This window comes from Fundulus heteroclitus, chromosome 14, assembly GCF_011125445.2.
Source record: "Fundulus heteroclitus isolate FHET01 chromosome 14, MU-UCD_Fhet_4.1, whole genome shotgun sequence".
In the NCBI taxonomy this organism is placed as follows: domain Eukaryota; kingdom Metazoa; phylum Chordata; class Actinopteri; order Cyprinodontiformes; family Fundulidae; genus Fundulus; species Fundulus heteroclitus.
The window spans coordinates 11,183,653-11,207,283 of NC_046374.1; the positions used below are offsets into that span (position 1 = coordinate 11,183,653).

The 23,631-nt window shown below is 39.8% G+C and overlaps 2 protein-coding genes across 3 annotated transcripts; one reads left to right on the forward strand and one right to left on the reverse strand.

The window, feature by feature from the left end:
• Positions 1-546: 546 nt before the first annotated feature.
• ccnb3 (cyclin B3) lies at positions 547-9,926 on the reverse strand. 2 transcript variants are annotated; one of them, XM_036146275.1, is made up of 12 exons: positions 9,782-9,926; positions 9,479-9,593; positions 9,253-9,336; positions 4,734-4,843; positions 4,456-4,630; positions 4,269-4,367; positions 4,058-4,150; positions 3,813-3,950; positions 3,567-3,722; positions 3,285-3,434; positions 1,177-1,307; positions 547-1,093 (listed from the first exon to the last, which is right to left on the reverse strand). In XM_036146275.1, the coding sequence occupies exons 2-12, from the start codon at positions 9,560-9,562 to the stop codon at positions 1,021-1,023; spliced, it is 1,293 nt and encodes a 430-aa protein (XP_036002168.1). In that variant the 5' UTR covers positions 9,563-9,593; positions 9,782-9,926; the 3' UTR covers positions 547-1,020. The 2 variants fall into 2 exon arrangements, with proteins under 2 accessions (XP_036002168.1, XP_036002169.1); XM_036146276.1 differs by having other exon boundaries at positions 9,479-9,590; positions 9,782-9,914.
• Positions 9,927-13,696: 3,770 nt separating this feature from the next.
• On the forward strand, positions 13,697-20,137 carry si:dkey-171c9.3. Its single transcript, XM_036146277.1, has 2 exons — positions 13,697-13,751; positions 17,478-20,137. Exon 2 carries the CDS (start codon positions 17,484-17,486, stop codon positions 18,369-18,371), a length of 888 nt encoding a protein of 295 aa, XP_036002170.1. The 5' UTR covers positions 13,697-13,751; positions 17,478-17,483; the 3' UTR covers positions 18,372-20,137.
• The last annotated feature ends 3,494 nt before the right edge of the window (positions 20,138-23,631 follow it).

Genomic DNA, 23,631 nt, shown 5'->3' on the forward strand with positions numbered 1-23,631 from the left:
AGCTTACTCAATTAAAAATGGCTGGAGAAATATGGAAATCTTTGTAGACCTGCTGGCGAGGTCTCCTTAGAGCTTAGATTGGCATGTAGATTAATTTAGAATTGGTCAAGAGAAGACACAAAAAAAAAATTGAATCTGTAAAAACAGAGGAGCGCTCAGGTTTCAACTTTGATTCCTGCCAAGTTTCACCCAACTCACACGTCCATGCATGTAACCAGAACCTTCCTCCTGTGAGCCACACAAACATGAGCCTAATGACTCCATTGTTGGGTAGATCAGTTCCAGCTGAATCTACATGTCTAAGCTCTAGAAATCCACACTACTCCAGACATTTTGAATTGAGAAAGCATCCTGGATGAGAAGCAAAACTTCAGAATAGAAGTCCAGTTTTTTTTTTTTTGTTTTTTTTTTTGTTTTTTTTTTTAAATCATAACCTGGGTAGCAGAATCTTCACCAGTGAAAATTGACAGCCCTCAGAAATCACAGCGGCTCCATTTCACAAACAGCTCAACACCTAATAAAAGGATGAACAAAGCAGTCGGAGCATACAGTAAAACACACTTCTTTATTTTAAGACTATGCGTAACAGCCATAACAAAAAACAAAAAGTACAGCATTATTTGGTTGTTTTTATAGAAAATACTGGCATGATAAACACTGTACAAATGGATATGCATGCATAGCTGCTAACTTTAACAATATTTGAAAACCTATAAAACTTGTGGGACAGTACACACTTCAATAGTAAGTATACACACACATAACTTTACAGACTTTACTAATGAATTAAGACTTCTCTTCATATAAAAACTCATTTAAAAAAATCCAATCTTAAAATAAGTCTTAATAACGAAGCCTGCATTAAGAAAACTCCTTAGAAACTGGTTTTATTTCCAATTTTACATGGAAGACAAACTGGACTCCATATAAATATTTAACATATTAACAAATTATGTACAATGTTTTTTTCTTCAGGGAAGGTTTCACTCCTCTCAAGTCTTTTAGACAAATGTTCCATCTTCAAAGAGAGGCCAAAGCTTTCTCCAAAACTTCAATGTCCACCACAGGAAGAGAAGCAACTTCAAAAAACACCCTGAAAAACCACCAAGAGAACATTACACCCACCAGTTCAGAACAGGAATAGCTTTTTGTGTAGTTTCGTTCTTCCAGACTTACTTATGAGAATATTTGTTCCTGATGGTTCTCAGTCTGTCATCGGGTGGCGCCACAAGCATGGAGTGGAGCTTTCTGACAACCGGCGCCAAGTCAGACACCTGGTAGCCGGAGTGGAACTGCAGGATGGGAGACTGGAGGAGCAACAAGATGGGAGAAAACTTACATCCAGCTTTTGGGGTTTAGTACTGTGAAAGGGCATTTATTCCCTGAAATCTTTCAAGTGGAGTGTGAAGTACCGAGGGAGAATCTTTTGACAAAACAACAGTCAGTCACTCATTGCCCCAAATTTGGTCTTTATGGAAGGAAAGCCGTTTTTGAAAGTGCTAGAGAGTCCCGTTTAAGGTCTGTCACAAGTTTAGAGCTGCCAACAGGAGACACAGCAAACGCAATAAAGGAGGTCAACTTTTTTGGTTTCATGTATGACGCTTCACACGTCGCCCTGAAAACATCATCCCGTCATGGCAGCATCATGCTGGGGCGATACTTCGTCAGCAGAGACGGCAAAGCTGGTTACAGCTTTAAGTAGGGCCGGACAATGTAGATCTATCTATCTATCTATTAAAAAAAAACATGGATAAAATGGAAATCATATTGATCGATATTGATAATTATCAACAAATTCAAAACATATATATATATATATTCAGTGCTGTTTTGGCCATTTTATGCTGTTGCTTTGCGACTTATTTTTAGACACAGACACACAATCACTGAATTCAAACTCAAACCTTTTATTCCATCAACTTTTTTTAAGTTAAAAACGGCATGTTTTAAAAAAAAAAAGAAAAATTAACGTGCGCTCTCTGAACTCTTTGAAGGGGGCGGAGCTTGGTTCCTGGGTCTGTGATTGGTTGCATTCTACATAGCTAGAATGCAAAGGAAGAAAAACTGTTATTCTATTGAACTTTTAACCTTTTTTTCCTATCATCGATATATGTCTATCAATATATATTGTTATTGAATTATTGTCCAGCCCTAGCTTTAAATTCGTGGCTGTAATGTAGCAAAATAGTTATTCAAGTTGTACAAATCCTTCTGCAAGGCACTGTATGAATACAAAGATATTCAAAAGGCATGAGGTGAGATGCAAGCAGTAAAAGGAACCAAGATTTCATATATTCCATACAAGACGGACTTTCCTATTTTCAGCTTGCCCACTGACATACGGTTCAGTTTGAGATTGCCAAAGTAGAAACCCTTTAAAAACCTCTAAAAAAGGGGGTATATCATGCTTTGAAATCTTTAAACATTTAAGTCATTCAGTTGCAGTCTGTAGAAAGTGGAACTATAATGATTTGGTCTGAATTCCTCATAAATCTACTCCCACAGCCCCTCTTCTAAGGTGAATCTGAAAAGCAAATCGTTTTGGTGCCAATAAAAAGTTCAATAGAATAATTCTATTACATTCTAGCCATGTAGGATAATATTACATCATTACATCCTCCCAACCAATCAAACAGACCCAGGAACCAAGCTACCCCCCTTCAAAGGGTTCAGAGAGCACATGCTCTTTTTTCTGTTTTTAAAACTTCTAGTTTAGGTAAAAAGTTGGTTGAATAAAGGATTGAGTTTGAATTCAGCGTTTATGAGTACTGCATCTAAAAAGAGATCGCAGAGCAACAGCAGAAAATGGTCGTTTAAAATATACGTTTTGAATTTGTTGATAATTATCGATATCGATCAATACGATTTCTATTTTATCAATATGCTTTTTTTTCATATATCGTCCAGCCCTATGACGTTAATGATCAAAAACATAATGGAGAATAATATGACCTGAACATAATATAAAGATATTTACACATATGCTGGACGGACTACATTAAATCTTTCTGCATTCCTAGAGACTCCCAAGTACAAAAAAATATCCAAGAGCTAAAAAAGTGGATTTTACATGATACGTCCCCTTTAGAAAAAAAGGCATGCGATTCAAACCTATAGCTAGCCCAAAATAATGAGCTAAATGGTGCAAACACCTGCATGCACTTTAAAACCAGCAGGTCTTTTCTGCTCTCGAGGTAAAGAGGAGGTAGCAACGCTCAGAGCAACTGCTGCCTGACAGCTGCAGCTGGGGTCTGACTTTTTCCTCAAAGATGGCAGTAGCTTACCCATCCTCCCAGGCCTTTGGTGACCAGCGCCATCAGTAGGCAGGCTGATGCCAGCTGAGAGTCCCGCTCCGTCACAAGGTCCATCTCCATGAGACTCATCTCGCAGTAGAAACGAGCCAGAGTCAGCGTGTCCATGTTGGCTCTCACACACTGGGAGAGAGAGGAAAAGAAAAAAGTGAGCCAAGCTAGCTCAGACGTCTTCGCTCGCTCTGCTGCGAAACCCCAGAAAGCATCAGAGCCCCGTCTACACAACAGCCGTGCACAGAAAGCCCACACACACACCCTGGCGTAGCGTCTGAGGAACCGATAGGGGACGGGGATGTTGATGTCGAACGACAGCGTCTGCAGAATGCTGGCCTCCATGCTGATGAGCTCATCCCGTTGGTACGCATCGTCACAGATATAAAGGAAATCTTCGGCGGCGGGCGGGCACAGCTCCTGAACAAGCAACGAAAAAAAAAAAAAAAAAAAACATCAGTCTCCGTCCTTCAGCTCAGCTTTCAGGATCCCGCGTTAAGCGTTTCTCACCTCAAACTTGGAAGCGATCAGCAAGGCGGTGGAGCCCACAAGCTGCAGCATCTGCTTGTGGATCTTTGCTTTGGACAGATAGTGGTCTGTCATCTTAACGGCCAAGTAGAGGGTCTCATGGAAGAGCTCAAAGTTCTCCTACAAGACAAACCCCGTTAGGAGGAAAAACTCGATCAAGAGATCAGAACGGCAACTGTTCTCCAGAGAAAAGCGGAGAACACACACACCTTCCCTGAAGAACTCACCTGTACTTCAACCAGCCAATCGACTAGGATGGCTCTCATCTCCGCGTTGAGGCTCGGCTGATTGTGCATGTAGTTGGAAAGGACGAATTTTTCCTAAAAACCAAAGAATGAGCGTTAGGGACCTGAAGTAAGCTCATAAGATAAACGGGGATGAACGAAACCTGAAGTCCTTGAAACATAAAAATCACACAAACCTCGTAGAGGACCTCACCTCTCTCTGTTTTAAGTAGTCGAAGATATCCTTTGCGTACTCCGGACACATGCAGCAGTCCTCGGAGTTCTCGGAATCGATGTCAAACTCTTCTGGGATCTATACAATACAAATCGGGGCAACATTGAGTTAAAATGCAAAGCTTCAGGTCATGTGAAGAACGTTAGAGATGTACTGCTCCTCTTACAGACGGCCTCTGAACGTTTGCTGGCACTTCCAGAACCACTGGGGGAGAAGTATCTACCGGCTCCTCGGCTGGAACGGGGTCGTCCCTCTGCAGCTCCTCTTTCTTCTCATCCGCCTCCTGTACGTTGGTCAGCTCGGGCTCAGGCTCAGGCCCCTCTGAGCTCACAGATGACGACCTGCGGGAGGCGAGAAGCAGGGAGCTAAGGACAGCTGCCTGAAGCAGGAACCATGACAGCAGATAGAAATCTGGGAAAAGGGAAGCGTTAAAAAAAGTTTTACTTTTGAAGGATTGCTTGGTTCTTTGTTTGCACCGAGGTGGAGCTGGTCTTCACAGCTTTCTTTGTCGGCTCCTTCTTCCGCCTTGGAAGGCTGATCTGCACCTTATGAGCCTGGAGACAGTTGGGGAATTAAAAGAACTTAAAAAAAAAAAAAGAAAAAAAAGAAAGAAAAGTATAAACCACACAATGTTTTCTTCCCAATAGGGAGAAGGAAGATGGTCAGAGTAGATTGTGAGGAAAGGTGCAGCTAAATACGGGGCAGTCCTGTCAGGACAATGTCTTGCAACTTTTAGCGCCGTCCTTGTCCGGCGCACCTGAATCAAACGGCCGAACCACGTCGTTTTGGATGAATATGACCCAAAGTTTGAGGCGTCTGTGTTAGAGGGGGCAGAGGTTCGATTTCCAGCAAGCCAACAGCCCTAAACATACAGCCAGAGTTAAAATGGAACGGCTTAGATCGACGAGTATCCATGTGGTAGCAGGGCCTAGTCAAAGTCCAGACCAGAACAATGGAAAACCTGCAGCAGGACTTGAAAATGGATGCTCTAAATCTAGTCTGAGCAGGAGCATTTTTTTTATAGAGAGAAAGATTTCAGTCTCATGTGCCAAGCAGGGACCCGTGCTCGGCCCATTCACGCCGCTTGGAGCGAATCCCATTGGTTTAAAGAAAAATGCAGCCGAGTTGTTTACCTCACCTACGCAGTGTTTGCAGAGTTTAGACATCTGCCCACATTGGTTAAACATGTATCATGATTTTATATTCAAATGAACAGGTGTATTTCCCCCTCCAAGTGAATTGGGAAGCATTTCTACTGCAGGACCCTTTTTAGGGGACCAATCTTCTCCCCGTTTCCACAGCAGAAACCAGGAGTTAATGAGGCAGAAATTATCACAGAAAACGCATCGACAGAAATAGTCTTCTTCGTCTTACCTCTCAACTTTGGGGGTAAAAGGTGGTTTTCAACTCCCTTAACATGAACAGCATTTTGTTTCAGTCCCTTCAAAGTTTAAAACGCCTCCGCAAAAAATAATTCCTGTCACCTTTCACACAACAGGATCGCTTAACATCTGAACACTGATGTGGACACTGTCTCGCTCCCCCGTTCAGGACTTACAAGCTTCTGCGTTACATTGAGGCACAGTCTGCTGAGTGTATACAGCTTCCGTGTATATATATATCCTTTTGCTTCTTATTTTACTGTATTCTCATTTTTTGTCTGCACCATCAATACCAAGTCAAATTCCTTGTAAGTGCAAACCTACTTGCCGATTTAAACTTGATTCTGAACCAGTCATGGTGGAGATGGAGATATTCAACACGCGAATAAAACTAAGCAGCTTTTGTGGAAAATTATTTTAACAAAGTGTGGACTTGCATTTCCAGCGCCTGTTAAAGCAGAGAGGACAACCCCTCGGCAGAGCCCTGTCTGGAGATCCAGAGGGGTAAAACGCAAGAATGTTTAATGGCGTTTATGCTATGAGCCCTGACCCCCACAATCCTACATTACTGACAGGTATCAGGTTCCAAAAAACAAAAAAAAGTGTGTGTGTGTTTAATGCCGCTTTGGGAAACCTTACACAAGCTTTAATTACAAAACAAAAAATTATTAAAAAAAATAAAAGATCTGTTGGACGATTTTCTTTTAAGTATTCTGTCCTCTTGCTGCTGTGGATCCCTCTTCCCCGTCAGTGGAGCTGTAAGAATGACCGAGTTTCAACGTTGAGGTTGCCAAATTATTCCTGCAGGGAAAACTAAAGTTTAACAAACAGGCCACAGTGCCTGCATTTCACCTCCCACTTCAGTCGTTTTTAGAAGCAGCAATACTCACACTGAGTGATGAGCAAGCCTATCAGCACACGGACATGATTTACATAATCAGCACAGGTTTGGGACCCCAAAGTAGAAACACACAACTGAGGGGTAAGGTAAAATAAACAGTTTCAGGAAGTTCCAAGAGGGAAAATGGGGGGAAAGTGACAGTCTAATAAAAATGCCTAATACCAATAAAAAAAAAAAAAAAAAAAAAGTGTATCCAATGGGCTAAATGGGTTCAGCAAAAATGGCCCAGTTTGACACTTCATTGCAATGCGGTACCGCGCGCGAGCTATTTTTAGAAACACAACGTCACGATGACGTCACATCACGTGGTACGCAGTAGGGCAACCTTGCATAGTCCGCCGCTGTTTCGCTGTAAAAGAGACGTACGTTACCCTTGGTTTCACTCGGTAAACGACTGCTTTTTCCAAATCTAAGACCATAGTTTTTAAACATTGTTGCTATGGAACGTGCAACAGCGACTCGAGGTACGCTGATCGGCCGCATATGAAGGATGTTTTCTTCAAGACTGCCAAGGAGAAATGTGTGCTTGGAACACCGGGGCGGTCGGCCTACACAACAGTTCAACCCGGAAAAAGTTACCAAATTCAAGTACATATGTAGCAAGCATTTTGTCGGAGGAAAGGGCCCAACCGAATAACATCCTGACCCAATTCCAGCGACATCAAGTCAAGGTAAGAGTATTTTGGTGGCCGACATGTTAATAATGAAGCGCCTGCTACCATGACAGCATACAGGCTATCATGGTAGCAGGCGCTAACATGATAGCCTGCTACCAGGATAGCTTACTCAAAAACATTTCAAATGAGACAAACATTAAACATATACCCATTCCTGGACGGTGATTGCAAACAACAACAACAAAAAAAAACGGCCGACGCTGCCATGACCGCCGCGCAGGAAAAAAAAACAAAGCTTACCGTTCGATCAACTCGGCCAGTTTTCCAGTCTTTTTAAACCCTCGAACCTCAAGCCATCGTTTGAGCTGAAGGTTGGTGTGTTCTTCAACAGTGCGGCCAGTAAACCGTGTGCCTGGGACAGCGTCTTGGGAAAGTTTAACGGCTGTAAAGTCGGTCATATCGCTGTTTCTGTTGCGCTTGTAATAGCTGGGTTATCCGTGCTTTCTCTCCTGTGTGCCCTACCTAAGCGGCAAAAGGGGCGTTGCTCTTGAGACGGTGACGTCACGTGCGCGGTACCGCATTGGGGCAAAGTGTTGTAATTTCATGTTCCAACATATTATAGATAACTCATACTAGCGGCAGCAGTACGCAAAAGCTTTTGCCTGTTTGACGATGGTAACATTTTTTACAGAATCAGGAGCCACGGTCTGTGGTCACCCTGTAAGAAATCCAGTGACAGGAAATGTGCCCTTCCTAAATGTTCTGTAAAGCTGACTATAAAACAGGCTCATGGTGAGCTACATTACTGCTGGTAATGTCTGAAGCGTATAATAAACATTCAGTAGAGGGGCGAGTGGTGTACAGGTAGAAGAGTCGCCCCTCATACTGAGGCTACTGCTAAACGCAGCTCTCACAGGTTCACATATATTGACCTCAGCAGGACACCTTTTCCCCCTCTGATCATTTCCTGTCAGATAACTCTTAAAGGGGGACACGGCGTGCTTTTTAAAGCATTCCTTTTCACATTTACAGTCAGGTGTGACGGCCTCTTTAAATGCGTAGGAGGCACTTGACACCCCGGCCTCTCTCCAGGTCGCAAAGCGTTCCACTCCACCCCGTTCAGCCATCAAGTAGTATGCTGGGGGACGGTGTAGTGAGCAACAGAACATTTTGACACATCCACTTGTCGGCTCGGCATCCTTCAGCTTGGACAGCAAAAATCGCAGCGAGAAATAAAAATGGTGGATTTACCAGACGCCTGTGGCCATGCTTAGCAGCCCTGCAGGAAATACCGGGACATAACTGTTCAAAATAACCTAATAAAAAAAAAACTGAACGGATCAAGAAAACATTACCAAAACAAGATACAAAGCGCTGCATTCTGCATTCCTGGAGACTCCATCTACACAATAAAAGGTATTTAAGGGCTTCAAAAGTGGACGTTGCATAGCATGTCCCCTTTAAAGACTTAATGAATCTGTGACGAAAGGACAGGGGCTCTTTAGTTTGGTGCAGGAAGATTATAGTTTGAAGACAACTTGTTACATGTCCAGTAAATGATGCTATACAGTTGCCGTGTTTTACGATGAAGGTAACTGCAGAGATTTGGCCCATGTTGACGTGAAACTGAACGCACTTCTTACTAAAGCGTAGAGGTGGCTTTTTCAGGCCAAAACCAATTAGTAGACCCTAAAAGCACATCTAATTATATAGTGCTGGTTGATACACGTATAGATCAGCAATAATGCAAGTTGATAGTTTTGATGAAAGTAAAAGACAGTTAAAAAAAAAAAAAAAAAATGAACTGGATTTTGGATTCTTCAGCCAATCCTTGGGAACTACTAAACCGAGACAACCAGGGGAAGCACTTTGATCTAAACAAATCCTTCTGCAGCTGTGGCTCTACCTTCAGGACTCCAGTCCTGCTAGAAAGGGAAGCAGGATTTTCCTTAAACAGCGATAAAGCAAGTCCTTGTCTTGCATGCAAACACTTGGAAGTATTTGATCTCTTGGGGAAAATGCTGCATCTAGTGAAAGTCTCCAAAACAACAGACAGAACTCACATTGGTGAGGTCTATAAAGGCGGTTCTCTTCTTGGGAGCTCCATTAGGGGGGGAGGAGGACCTCTTCGTCTGATTGGCCTCTTCCTGAAACACAAACACAGCAAAACTTAAGTCGGGCTCATGCAAATACTTGTGTATGCTTATTATTACAGTATGTGCACTGAAACCTTGCATGCTTTGTTGATCATTTAAAGGGAGATTGGTGCAGCCCCCCCCTTCCTCTCACCTGGTTCTCTGTGGCTGCTGCATTCAGCTTGGATGTTTTGCTGCCTGCGGCCGCTGCAAATTTCTTCGCTCTTGTGAAAGGCATGGCTGGCCCGAAAACAAATGTCCAGTAGCTGCTGTTTGGATTGCACACACCACCAAAAAAATGACGCATTTCCACCAAAAAAAAACAAACAAACCAAATCTCTTCACTGCTTTTAGCTAATGTGAAAAGGAGTCCCGCGGTTAGCCCTGCATTACGCCTGCGGCTTTCTCGAAGCTGCTCTGTGCTCAGCGACTCGGAGAGTTGCGTTTTCGATCTTACCTTAGCGTGCCTGGCTCTGTTAAATCCAGTTTAGACAACGAAGGGTGTCCTTTTCTGTTATATTTATTTCAATTTGGCGGATTTACCTCACAGCCGACAGCTCTAACAAAGTAGTTCCGCTGAGGATCTTAAATCTTCTGCGCCTCGTTCTCATTGGCTAAAATTTGAGCCGAACGGACCAATCAGGAAGCGGAATAGAATGCCGTTGATAAGGAGCGCTGGTTATAAGTAACAGCTCCTCCCGGTGAACCAACGCGGATTTATAGAAAATCTGGTGGAATCATGTCATTTCATTAAAATATTATTTTTAAAAGCTAAGATGACTTTGCTTGCCTTCTTGTGTAAGAATGTAAGTCTTTTATTTTAGCAATAAGCATTCCTTTCTAAATAGAATATATTTTCTTAAAGACACGGCAAACCCGTCCATTTGAATAAACGAACCTAGAAAAACAGGGAGGAGCTGTGTGGGAATTCAAACCTCATAACGACCAATAGAAGTTCAAGCTATGTGGGACTTGTTGCTGTTTTGTGCAGAGTAGAAGAAGGAGGTTTTAAATGGTAGTAACTCATGGGACATACACGTGTTATCTGCCCATCTGTTTGTATTTAGCTACAGTGTAAACTAATTAAATCAATGCATTTACGTTTGACTTTTAAAGGGACATATTTTGTTTTATTGCAGATTCAGATGCACTTTTTTAATGGCCTGATGGAGTCTTCTTCATTACACTGGTCTAAAGGTAATACAGTAATATAAAATGATTGCATTTGTTTCTTAAGATCACATTAGGAAATTATAGTTTTTAACAAAATTACTTGTGTGACCTTTTCTGTTAACAGTACAACCCTCTCTCACCAGTATTTGGTGTTCTCTGATAATATTTAATGAGGTTGGAACACAAATAATCATTGGTCTTTGCACAATCTGTCAACATCAAACGTCTCCAACGTTTTGAAACCGAGGGCAACTTCATTGGCCATGCAAATCGATACCAGTACAAACCTTTGAACTAGAAGAAAAGAAACAGATTTTACTTTTTAAAATCTATATAAATGCAAATGTGATTAAAAAGGAAGAGATGCCTCCCCGTGTTGCAGTTTGCTAACGGAGAGCTTTGAGCCAATAGTGTGAACATAAACTTGGTTCTTTTTTTCAGCCGTTTTTGTCACAATTTCAATTGTTTCAAACTTTGTAGTTCATGGTCTTACTGCCGACATAAGCACCTTTACGTGAGCAGCTACATCTTTCATATGCAGCCATTTCCTGGCATATTAGCATCTCCACTGACGCCTTACTTGAAAACTCTGTTCTCTTTGAAAAAAAGAGGGCATTGTCCACACACTAAATAAATGAAGCTGTAGGGTTGCCAAGGCTATCGACAACAACGAAATAAAAACTTGCACACTTGATTTGCAAAATAGGATCCTATCGGGTTGTGTTCTCTTTTCCATTCTGAAGAGTGATTAAGATAAGTCTTTTTGTTCAATCATACTTAAAACCAAGAAGATAAAAAAGTCATGATTTACTATTTAAAATTTTTGGCACAGATAAATAATGTTTAATTGCATTTATTTAATTAAAATTGTCAGGTAAGTACAGCAATATACTAAAGCAATTTATTTAAAAAAAATGTCAGTGCTCTGCTACCTCAGTAAAATATGAAGTCTAAGGTTTACACATCTTTATCACAGGCTGAGGATGCTGTAAGTGTTTCCAGAGCTCAGGCATAAAAAGAGCAATTGGCCAGTTGTGGCTTACAACATAGCGGAGCTGCATCAACAGTTTAGATAATAGATGGTTATAAAAACTGTGGATGCCATATGTGTAAACTCAGAGGGCAGGTGAAGATGGAGAGAAGAGGAAACTGGCAGCAAATATCCATCTCACTGCCAGGAGCTTGGATTCTTGTCAGAATGTCAAGAACTGAGGCCATAAATTCTTTCTGTGTCTTAATGTGTGAACAGAAATAAATCTTAGATTGATCCAAGACCATTTTCCCTTTTCACCTGTGAAAAACACGTACGTCATCGCTGAGTAAACAGTCAACAGTCGTCATTTTTTGTTACTAAGCACAGCATAATGAACACATCCTTTATTCGACGGAGCTTCACATTCAGTTTAATTCAGAGTAATTTCGTTCGCAGCGCAAACAGAGGGAAGCCGTTTCTCCACGAACTGGACTAAATCCAAGTGAGCAGGTTGGAAGTGAAGTTCAGGGTTAAAGTGATGACAGTTCAAGGAGAGATAGTGGGATGTATTTACAACATTAGAACTGCATCAATAGCTAGATGAGCAAACAATGATTTATACATTCCACAATGGTTGCCACTCACAATAAACTGTTAATACTATACTTCTTCCTGTTTAATCAGTGTCAATCACTGGGTTTTACGAACACTGACTGCATATAAATATATAAAATCCTGAGACATGTAATGCTAGCAATGGCATTTCAAGTGCATACTGAGTACAGCAGTAGCTAATCCCACCGATTTCCTGCCTTTCAAATGAAACCCGATGGCGGCTGATGGCAGTTATGACTTGAAATGTCAATGCTGTTTTTATTTCATAAAAAAAAAAAAAAAAAATCATCAGGTTGTATTTTGTCTGGAGGCGGAACAATAATTTGGTGGCCAGCATCGTTACTGTTTATTTGTTGTTACTTTGCACTATTGTTACTGATGCCTGTTTCAATGGGTCAATGGGCAAGTGGCAGGGCTTTAATCATTTGGAGGAACTATGGTGGATAATATTTAGAAAATATAATGTATCAAGCTGAACCATCAAAAAGGTAATGCTATTTTGTGTTATGTTATAGATTAGATTAGATTAGATTAAACTTTATTGTCATTACACAGGTACAGGTACAAGGCAACAAAATGCAGTTTAGGTCTAACCAGAAGTGCAATAGCAGGTGGATATTACTGTGAATAGAGTTTTACAGATATGTACATTAGCATAATATACAGATGTTTATTATAACAGAGTTTACATGTACTATGAATATATGTACAGGTGGCTATTACTATAGGCAGAATTGTGAGCATGATATACAGGTAGCTGTTACCATAAAATGAATAATTAGAGTTTGGACAGCAGCTATTTAAATTAAAGTGCAGTGGAAGGTAATTGCATATTACAGTTAAAGTACAATATTGCAAATGTATATGTAAATCTGCACATGATGACTGAAGCAACATTTTCTCTAGTTCTGTTTTCTTGTCGTTGTGCAATGACTTTTGCATATTTATTTGGTTATTGCTGTGTTGTGAACTGTACAACTACTGTATTTAAAAATACCTACTGGTACTTCTTTGTTACGCTTTAGCAGAGTGTACCTTGTAAATGTGTTGCTCTCATATGCTCACCTCAGTGTTTGTTTTTTTAAAGGGGAAATTACATCACATGTTACAGACATAGAACCTACGACAATCTTGAAAGTGCACACTTTTTGGACAGAAAAAGAAGTTCTGGGCAGATATCTCTCTCAAAAGGAAACACCCTTACAACAATTACGTTAGTATGTGTAATAGCATGGTATGACAGCAGAAAAGTGTTTTTTTGTTTTACCTGTTAAAAGCAGTTGATATTTTTAACTTTGACTGAATGTATAATGTCACTTATTGTTAAAATAAAATTATTTTTTCAGCTTCTGACATGGAGATCAATATAAATACCTTCAGATAAAAGCCTGAACATAACGGACAAAAAGTTGTTCTTAAGAAGTATATGCTCACGAAATTTTTCTCTGGACTTCAACAAAGTAAAAAGAAACATCAACAGACATCATCAACGGTGCGATACAATCCTCTCTTACTTCCTATTTTTTCAGTGCTGTAAATGTTTCAAACAGACTCCTCCCACGCACAAATACACTTGTAGAATCATACAGGAAGTGAGCAAAACTTCTCAACCTTTTCCCATGTCACCCATTTACACAGAAGAGACTGTGCACCAAGCTTCACCGAGGTAGGTTGTTGTATATGGAGCTAATTTAAGCTCTGTTACTCTAAGTGTCTTGCTTTTTCTGTTTAATGCCATATTAATGTAACTAAGTAACTTGTTTAACATGAAGTTGGCTCTCGGGATACTTTCTATGCCATCAACTATCCCTTTATATCAGCCCTTGCTCTTTTTATCTGCCATTCTCTATAGATTTCTAAAGGATTTATTTATCTGTAATTTATATATATATATATATATATATATATATATATATATATATATACACTTTATTTTCTGTCTGAGTTTTGTTTTGAGGAAACAGCAAATTTTCACACAGACCTAAAATAGCTTCTTGCAAGAGTTGTTTCTCTCTCGCTCTCTAGAAACCACTGAGAAAGAAATAGATATAAATAGAGCCTTCATAAAAAGTCAAATGAGGATTATTTGCAGCCAAAAGGAAAGCTGTAGAAGACACTTAAAACGGGCCTCATACTAACTGCTAGTGTACTGCATCTTAAGGCTTGTAAAAATTTAGCAAGGTATGTTGGTGTCATTAAGTGTCATTAAGCAGCAATACTCAGAATCAACACATCATGCTTGAGTTGTATGACATAACGAGGATGCACTCAAAACAGACAGACGCTCCTCTGCCTTGTCAGAATGTCCAGTTCACGTTGCCAAGAGAAAATATTCTTTGTTCTCACTGTAATTTGTTCCACATCTGCATTTCACTCCTTGCCCTTTCTGTGGTCTGTCTGTTTTGAGAGCAGAACAGATCCACTGATACAGCAGGATATTAGTTAAATATCATTAAATTGTTGGAAACGTGTGCATCGAGAGACTGATTCTTGTGTATCCCCTCAGGTGATCCACAAAATGCTACTGCTTTAGAACCGATGAAGACTGGAAAATGAAAGATTTTCCATTTTTGTCTTAGATTGCCACAAATGGCTGTTGCTAAAGTTTACACCATGATTTAGACACTGGAGTTAGGTTTTTGTAGCAATCAACCATTGTTATCCATGATAAGTATTGTAATATTTAGATTTCTGTCTTGACAAAGACTCCTGGAGAAATGTCAAAACGTTTTCAGAAAGAACTGAGCAAAAGTCCGGTTGCCACTCTGATTTAAGCCTGTTTGCTGTTGTAACTGAGAATTTGCACAGGCAACTGTTATCTTTTATCTACAGTTTGTTGCGCTAGCTTGAGAAAGCTGTATCTTTGACATAAGCTAGGTCCTCAAGAGCTAGCCAATTTCTTTATCACCATGTTTCTCTTTAAATTTAGTGGCCCAAATACTATAAGATATAAAATAAGTTTAGCTTTAATAATTTACCATCCACAAACCAAAATGTAGGTTTTTAGCAGTTTTTTTTTTTTTATCTTTTTTTTTTTATCATCTGCTATGTTAGTTTGATGCCCTTGAACTATATATTTTTTTTACCATAATCTGGTTAAGATAATCCATTACCATTATTTATTATTTTCTAAAATAATTCTAAAGGTTTAGAGAAACACTGTATTGAACATAAGTTCTTGTAAAACCACAAAGTAGATTTTTAGCAGCTGTATTGTTGTAACATTACAGTTTGGTATGGTAGCAAGACAAAACTAAAGGGGGTCATCGCAGAACATACCCATTGGCCATCTTGGAGGACACATATGGTCACATGCTCAAGAGAGGTGTATCATAAAAAAAAACCTGTTATTATTTTCAAAGGAAATTTGTAATTTAATGGGCAGGCTAAAACCATAACTAAAGCCAAAGATCAAATGTAGTCTGAGTGCACAGGCTACAAAACAGTTTTACTTGGTTGAAGCACACAACCAGCCTACATAAATAGTAAAATAGGAATTTTAAAAATTTTGATTAGTTTACATATCTATTTGCATACTAACACAATGTTTTCGAACAGTTAAGGTTTCCAAAAAGTCACCCAGTTCATGTCTATGGATGTATTGTCGGTAAGCTTAGATCTGGATTTAGCACAACCACCGGCCTGCGGATGTCCAAAAAACAACAAACCACCATTCCACCAGGGAATACAACAGTAACATAGACTACGGACATGAGAGAAACGTCTCTGCTAATGTCTTCATAATTACTCTGTTTTCTCATACCGATCTGTGATTAAGGCTGGAAAATTATAAAACTTTTAATCGCCACAGCTCAGAAACACTAGCAGTGTTTTGCCATTGCTCTGTTCTGTGTGTCCTCCAGGGTTTCAGATGGAAAGATAGCTGACGCACTTCAGCAAACACATTTTATTTTAGTTTAGGCTAATGTCTTTAGCGCTTTGGGTGGTCAGCATGACTGGAAAAGCGCTATATAAGTTCAGTCCATTTACCATTTACCATTTAGCCGGTTTCTGTAAAATGATTTCATTTCTGTGTGAATATATATTCCTATTCTATTACTTTTTTTAAAATGAGACATAAAATTGGCAGTTAGAGTTACTGCCCTTGGAGCGAGCTCTAAAATGTGCAACCATTGATCAAATGTAGTACTCAATAACCTGACAGAAATTACAAAAAAGAACAATAAGCAGAAAGTGGAAATCTATGACGTTTTTATGAATTTACTTAATTTATAGTATGTATGAAATATACCTCTGTCAAACACGAGTTGCTACAAAAAAAAAAAAAACATTTGTACACAAGTTTATGCAATGGAGGGTTAATGTTAAATCTGCTTTCTGATTTCTAGCTTGCCAGAAACACTTAACTATCAAATTCTGTATAAATGTAATAGCTTAGTAAAGTGACTTTAAAAAGTGACAGTAAAGTGCTGCTGTCATGAAGACCAGAATAGTAATTTGAGCTTCTGCAATTCTGATATGAACTTCCTGCCTGTCACATCCGGACCGGCTGACAGCTCATATGGCAAAAGGCTGCGGTTGAGGCCCTTATTTTACTTTCCATCTTTAGCTCACATGGGGACTTCCTTTTCATTTCTGTCTAAATTCTCTCTTTTGAACTTTCTTGAAGATTTCTTTCTTTCTCTATGGCATATTGTTTTTTATTTTCTTCTTGAACGAGAAGCAGGCAAAGAATGTAGAAATATTTATAAAGCAGACACTAGAGAGAGCTGCAGCACCATGTGGGCAGTATTTCAATCCTGCCTTGTTTTTACTGAACTTTTTTCATAACACATTGGTAACATATTGTTGCCAAACCATCCAAATAATTTAGCAATTTGTTTTGTTCTTTCCTCTATTATTTTTTTCTAATTTCTAACCTATATTGTGCTGTCCACAAGTTTAACTTGAACATTTTTACATTTTGTCAAGATATAACCACAAACTTCAAAGTATTTTATTGGGCTTTTGACACAAAAACAAAACCAAAGCTCAGACCTAAATCTTATTGAGAACTTATGCTAAATTTTAAAACTGATGGTCTCCATCCAGTGTCGTTGAGCTGGAGCCATTTTGCCAAAAAAAAAAACAAACACATAAAACGGTTAGTCTGTGTGAAACTGGTAAAAGCAAACCCAAAAGACTGTAACTGAAGCAAAGAGGGTTCGTATCACTTATCGGCTTAGAGAGGGCTCAATACAATTACACACTATTGTACAAGACTTTAAAAAAATGTATTAAGACTTTTTGCACTACTTTGTGTTGGCCTATCAATTAAAACCTCAGTAGAGTACATTGATATTTGTGGATGTAATGTGACAAAATAATAAAAGGTTAATGAGATTTGAATTCTTAACCAATGCACTGCAGTTTATTGTCTTTATCTTTGCAGGATTCAATGCCGACTGTAAGCTCAGACTCAAAGTGGCCGGAGCCCGTTGGCGAAAATATCGCCAACGGAAGCCCCGTAGATGCCGACACGCTGGAGGAGTTTGCCCAATATCTGGCAGAGAACATAATCCAATCGTTTCTTAAGCAAATGGAAAAGTTGGAACCTGAGCTTCCACAACCTACTCAAACCCCAGAGATGTTCGCTGAGGAATTGGCCTCAGCAATAATTGAGATTGCTCTGGGAGAAGTTTGCATACCTAAATATATAGAGGGTCTCACTTCAGATGCACAAAAGAATGATTATGAAGAGGCTGAAAATGGGCCAGCTGTTGATACATCTGGAGAAGAAGAGGACCTGTTGGACATGGAAATGGTTTCGGCTAGGGAATTGCAGACTCACAGGAACCCTCAGTCCAACCATCCACCTCTGTACCAGTCAGGCCTTCCTGCTGTAGGTTCCCTCGACTACCCAGATGCCCCTCCAACCACCCCGCTCATGCCTGAGCTTGAGAGGAGCAGGCACAGTTTTGCTCGAAAGCTCAAAGGGGGGCTGGCAAAGGTCTTCCTACCCTCTCCTCCTCCACCAACTCCAAAAGACAAAGAGGACAACTCAGGCGATGTAATCACTGACCCTCAAGTGGAACTGATGGAGCATCTGATGCATTCCCTGTCAACAAATGACCTGGCGGGAGACAGCCTGGACCTGCAAGGAGCCGCTGTGGAGGGTTTTGCAGAGGTTCTGTCGTGTGACATATTAAACTTGGTCTTGAACGTGAAACGCAAGAAGCAGATATCAGACGACAGCGATCTTCATCTCCTAGCCCACCAACTGGCTGAAACAATCATCACCTCCTCCCTAGATAAAGCTAAATGCGGCCTCATATCTGGGGAGTGACTGTCTGGTTCATGATTATTGAAATGAGACTCTGTAAAAATGTTTTAATGCAGTCGATGTCTTATTTTCAGATGATAACCCTTTTGGCATCTACAGTACATTTAGTGTAAATCCAGATTAGGAGTTTCCATAGCAATAGCTATGAGGCACTCTGAGAGGGGAATTGCAGACTTCATTCCCTCTTAAAACATTTCCAATCACATGAAGGGTTTACATCTAAATGCATTTTTATTAACCTCTACACCACCATTATGATAGGACTATACAATAGGCCGTTATTTACACAGAAACTTTAGGATTATTTCAAACTGAAATTTAGATGGCATGCAGTGTAATCTCATAGTGGCGTATTGACCTTTACACAGACTTACTTTAAATTAGATTCTTATTCTGACCAAAAATGGCAAGTTTCACCCAGGAAGATCTTTGGTGACACAATATTTCCTACATTCATTTCCTGTACAATAATCATCAGTTTTTGGTGTAAATAACTTCCCACTGTATACATAATGACATTTTAAAAGTTTTTGAGACTGGAGTTGTTTTAAGATGATAGAGGTCTGTTTGGTGACACTTTTTAAGCTACCCTGTAGAATAACCCCCCGTCACAAACTAATCTGGATTTTTAGTAAAACAAAAGTGCCAGGAGTTGTCTACTGCAAATACAATATCTACTCCTTCTAATTTTTTTCCTGTAAATTTTCATTTAAGTCCACTTTGAGTTATGTTTTCTTGTTTTGTGATACCCCTTTTGTTTTGATAAAGGTATTTCTCAGAATGTTTTTTTTTCTGATCACAAATGTGCTAATGGCTATATTTGCGGCACATTTTGTTTCTTTTTGTGATTGATGAACCCATGTAATGGTGCCAGTCTAAACCTGAGTATGTATTTAGTTTTTCATGCATCTACATTAATTCAGCATATATAGCAGGAAGTCCCCTTTAGATGGCAGCACAGGAGAACCATTTCTGGCATGTTTTTTTGTCTGAGGCCAAACACGTTTTATCGATACATGACTTTTCTTTACTTGATAGAAGAAATATAACATTCCTAATTTGAAGCCTTGTAAATTTAACTTGCTTCTGTGCTTAAATGAAAATGTGTTGAATATGTCTGCTTTGTTATATGTTTCCCTCATTGAGCAGTTTAATATTGAATGTTTTCATAACAAAAAGGTAGAGTTGAATGTAATATATCTGAGAAATACTTATGACACTCAGCAAGATCCAAATTCAGGGAGATTTTATTGGTTTATTGCTGGTGGTTCTTCTGGCTTTGTATACCGTGTGTTGCCAAAACTGCTGACTCTCACATAAATATGTATTTTTAATGACTATTGTGGATTTTATTTATGAGATTGCTACACCCTTTGAAGCTATAATTGCTTTAACTCTCGTGTGAGGGCTTTAAACCAAAAGACTGGAGGATGTTACTGTAATTGCTTAAAGAACCTCCAGCTTCAGTTCTGAGGTTCCAGACTGAACCGGGGAAGCAGCCTCAGCAGCATCAACCTTCATTTGCCTAGAATCAAAGTGAGAATGTCTTAAGCCTGCAGGAGCTGGTCCGCCCAAACACTTTTAAAGAGTTTTAAATGACTTTGAAATAAATACATCTTATTGTGGATGTTGTTAAAATCCGTGCTTACATGTGTTACATGTGTTAATGTTTGAATTTGTGTTTAAAGTTGATTCTATGCTGCCGTCTTGGCCAGGAAACTTTGTAAAACAGATTTCTAAACTGAGTAAGTGTTTTTATGTGAAATAAAGCTGAAACGGACGAGGGCAAGATGGAATGAACGTGTCAAAGTGTTTCAGTGGAAATATTTGACTTTCAAGGTGAGTAAAGTTAGACACTGATGTTGGACAGGATTTACAAGGCTTGCAGTGTTCTCTCTTATTCATCTGAAAGGCTTTCTATTAAGTAAACCCAGGGTAAGAGTTCTGAGTTACCCCATGAGGTTCTTCTATAACATAGTCTGTCATCCACGTCTTTATGAACCTTGCTTTGTGCGCTAGGTGTGCAGTCATGTTGGAAAAGGAGGGGACCATGCCAAAACTGTTCCTACAAAGTTAAGGTCAGAAATTTGTCCAAAATGTCAATCAAACAGGAAGCACAGGAACTGGGCCAAGCATGGAATAGTTGAAAACCAGAGAGGCCAGAAACAAAAAACAGAGGCAACGCAGCAACAGCGAAAAGGCAGATCAACGGAACACACCAGCGAAGAGTAATGAAAACCAGGAAGCTTTAAAGGGAGCATCTCCTTCTAAATCTACTTTTTTAGCCCTTAAATACATTTTGTTGTGTTCTTGGAATCTCTAGGAATGCAGAAAAGTTACTGTCGAGGTACTGCGTACACATCTTTATATTCGGTTTGGGAAACTCATTCACCTTTTTCTGTTTTCTGTTACATTATTACATCGTTGTATTTCCTACTGAGCTGCTAAATAAAGTGAAGGACGTCCAGTTTAACAATATTATGAATCCATAATTTTTATTCTTGTGAAAGATTTTTGTAGTACAAGCTGAAGGATGCTGAAGCTACAAGTGGATAAGTAAAAAATTATCAATTGATACACCGTCTCCCAGGATACTACAAAAATGGCAGAATGGGGTGGTGCAGAACACTCTGCGACCTGAAGGGGGGCAAGGTGTGAAGTAGCTCCTTTAGATTTAAAGAGACAGCATCAAAACGAGTTGCTTTCAGGTGCATCTCAGAACGGGGGTAAAAAGGGGGAATGTGGGACCAAACCAACGAGAGGTTCAGACCAAAGTGTTGCAGTTCCACTTTATTGATAGACCTAAACTGAATGATTTCAATACCAAAAAGAAGAACAGAAAACCACGATATGTCCCCTTTAAATCCAGAGGAATGTGTGGAGAGGAGTGAGGCAGAAAGAGGTAAAAGCAATTAGGTGGACACGAGGAATAGTTGATATTAATGAATATCCTGGTTCGGTTCAGAATTCAGTTCAAAATGCTGTTTGTTTTTAGTTCAATCCATTGCCTTGCATCCTCTTACCTGAGCAACAATCTGAGTCTTTACCAGCCCAGTAGAGCCTGCTGGTGTTTCAGGTGTAAACAGTGGGGCGATCGTGCCTTTGCAGTGGCAGGGTCCAAACTCTGGAACGCTCTTTTCCTGGAGTTAAGCTCCATCACAACCCTGCCCCGGTTTAACGCCAGGCTAAAGACTTATTTGTTTAGTTTGGCCTTTTATACATGAGAGTTATGACTCCTTTTAAAATTGAAACTGAATTACAGTTATACGTACAGCTGATTTATTTATTTATTATTCCTATTTCTATTTGTGTTTTTGAAGTTTTTCCAGCACTTTGATCAATTTGTGGTTGTTGTAAAGGGCTTTAGAAATAAGATTTGATTTATTGATTGAAGTTGCTGGGACAAATTGTCCCACAGTTTAGGAGGCACAGACTGAAAGGCCCTAAAAACCCTTCGTTTTGAGCTCTCTATGAGTAACAACCAGATTCTCGTCCTAGGATCAAAATCTACAAGAAGCAGAGTGGTTGAAAGCTGACACAAATTAGGAGCCTGACCAATTAGAGCCCTGTTGGTGAGAACAAGCATTTTAAACTAAATTCTTAAATTCACTGTGAATAGATTGCAGGCGTGAAGTTGGTGATCTTTGCTGACTGGTAAAAAGATTATCAAGATTCAAGAGCCTTTATTGACAATATGTAACCGTAATGTGTTTTTTTTTTTCATTTATTTATTTTTTGGTTGACACTGGCTTCAGCATTAACATATAATACACAGATATAAATCAAAGACATAAATGTTCAAGTTGGAACAGCACTTCCTGAGAAGCAAAAAGTAAAGTGTACAAATAGTCCCTGGCATTTGGCAAAATTTGAATGTTCCAGTCAAAAAAAGACAGGTAGTAGTCAGTTAACAGAACAATATGAAAATACTGCATGGATCTACCAGATAAACCCTCCCTGAGAAGTAACAAAGATGAATATGCTCAAGTCTTCTAAAATGTTCAATTTAGTTAAAAACCTCAAAACAACTGTGCAATTTAAATGGATGTCAAAACAAACACTCCCTGAGAAGCTAGAATTGTGCAGATAGTCCTTAGCATCCGACAAGATTTAGATTTCAAGAAACTCAGGATTACAGTAGTCTAAATGCAATGAGACACATGCATGAATAATGTTCTCATGACCTGCTTGGGAGACCCTGTCTCATATTTTAGTGATGTTTCTTAATTCAAAGAAACAGGAACGAGAAAAAGATTTGATGTGGGAGTCCAAGCCTAACGAGGAGTCAAATGTAACTCCTATTTTTTTCACATAAGATTTGGTTTGTGGACAAAAAGAAGCAACTGTCTGCTTAATTTTAGAATGTTATAATCAAGTTCACGGTCTTAAAGGTTTCTCTCATTAAAGTAAGGGGACAAGCCTGACCTCTGGCAAACACTTGGCAGACTGCAGTCGGGAAGTATGATTGTCCAGACAAGTGCCAAACCCAGAATCAGCCATCAGGCTGCCAGACAGAGAACAGAGATTTGTCATCCAAAGGAACACATTTCCACTGCTGTAGAGTTCAGTGATGGCTTTAAACCATTGAATCCAAAACTTCATTACCCTCTGATGTAAGTTGCTGCTACATCCAAACCCATCCCCCTATGTACTCTACATACTGTTTTTGAGCTAATTGAACGCCTCAGCTAACCTTGCCAGCAAGACCGTTTGTGTCCAACCCAAAAACGGTTCGGGCCAATATTACAGTTTAAGGCAGGACATACCAGTGCAATGAAAGCAAGAGCAGAGGAGCCCACAGCCAAACTAACATAAACACGGCAGCGCAGGAGGACGCATGCGTAGCTGCTGTTATCACATCTGTTTTGTAAGAATCCACGACTTCTTCTTTGATAGCAGAACAGCAGGAAGTGCTTTGACTAACTTAGCTTCTTGTGGTTTCTCATGACTTCTGCTGCTTGTGTTTTTAATTTGATACCGTCATTGGCTAAAACCAATCTTTGGTAGGCAGGCACTAGGTGTAATTTGGCCCAATCAGTTCGGAGAGCTCTGCTCTTTTCCCCAAACGGGGAATTCAAATGGAGCAGTCCCAGATTGATAATGTGCAGAACTAGTGCTACACATTATTAATCTGGCTGGCCAGGTTAGGCCTCACCATATTTAGAGGGCTGCAGGGATTGACTCTGGAGACAGCCTCTTTCAGAATGCACTGTCTTTGCCTAGCACTCTGTGACTGAGTTGGTGCTGTTCCTATTTGTTTTAT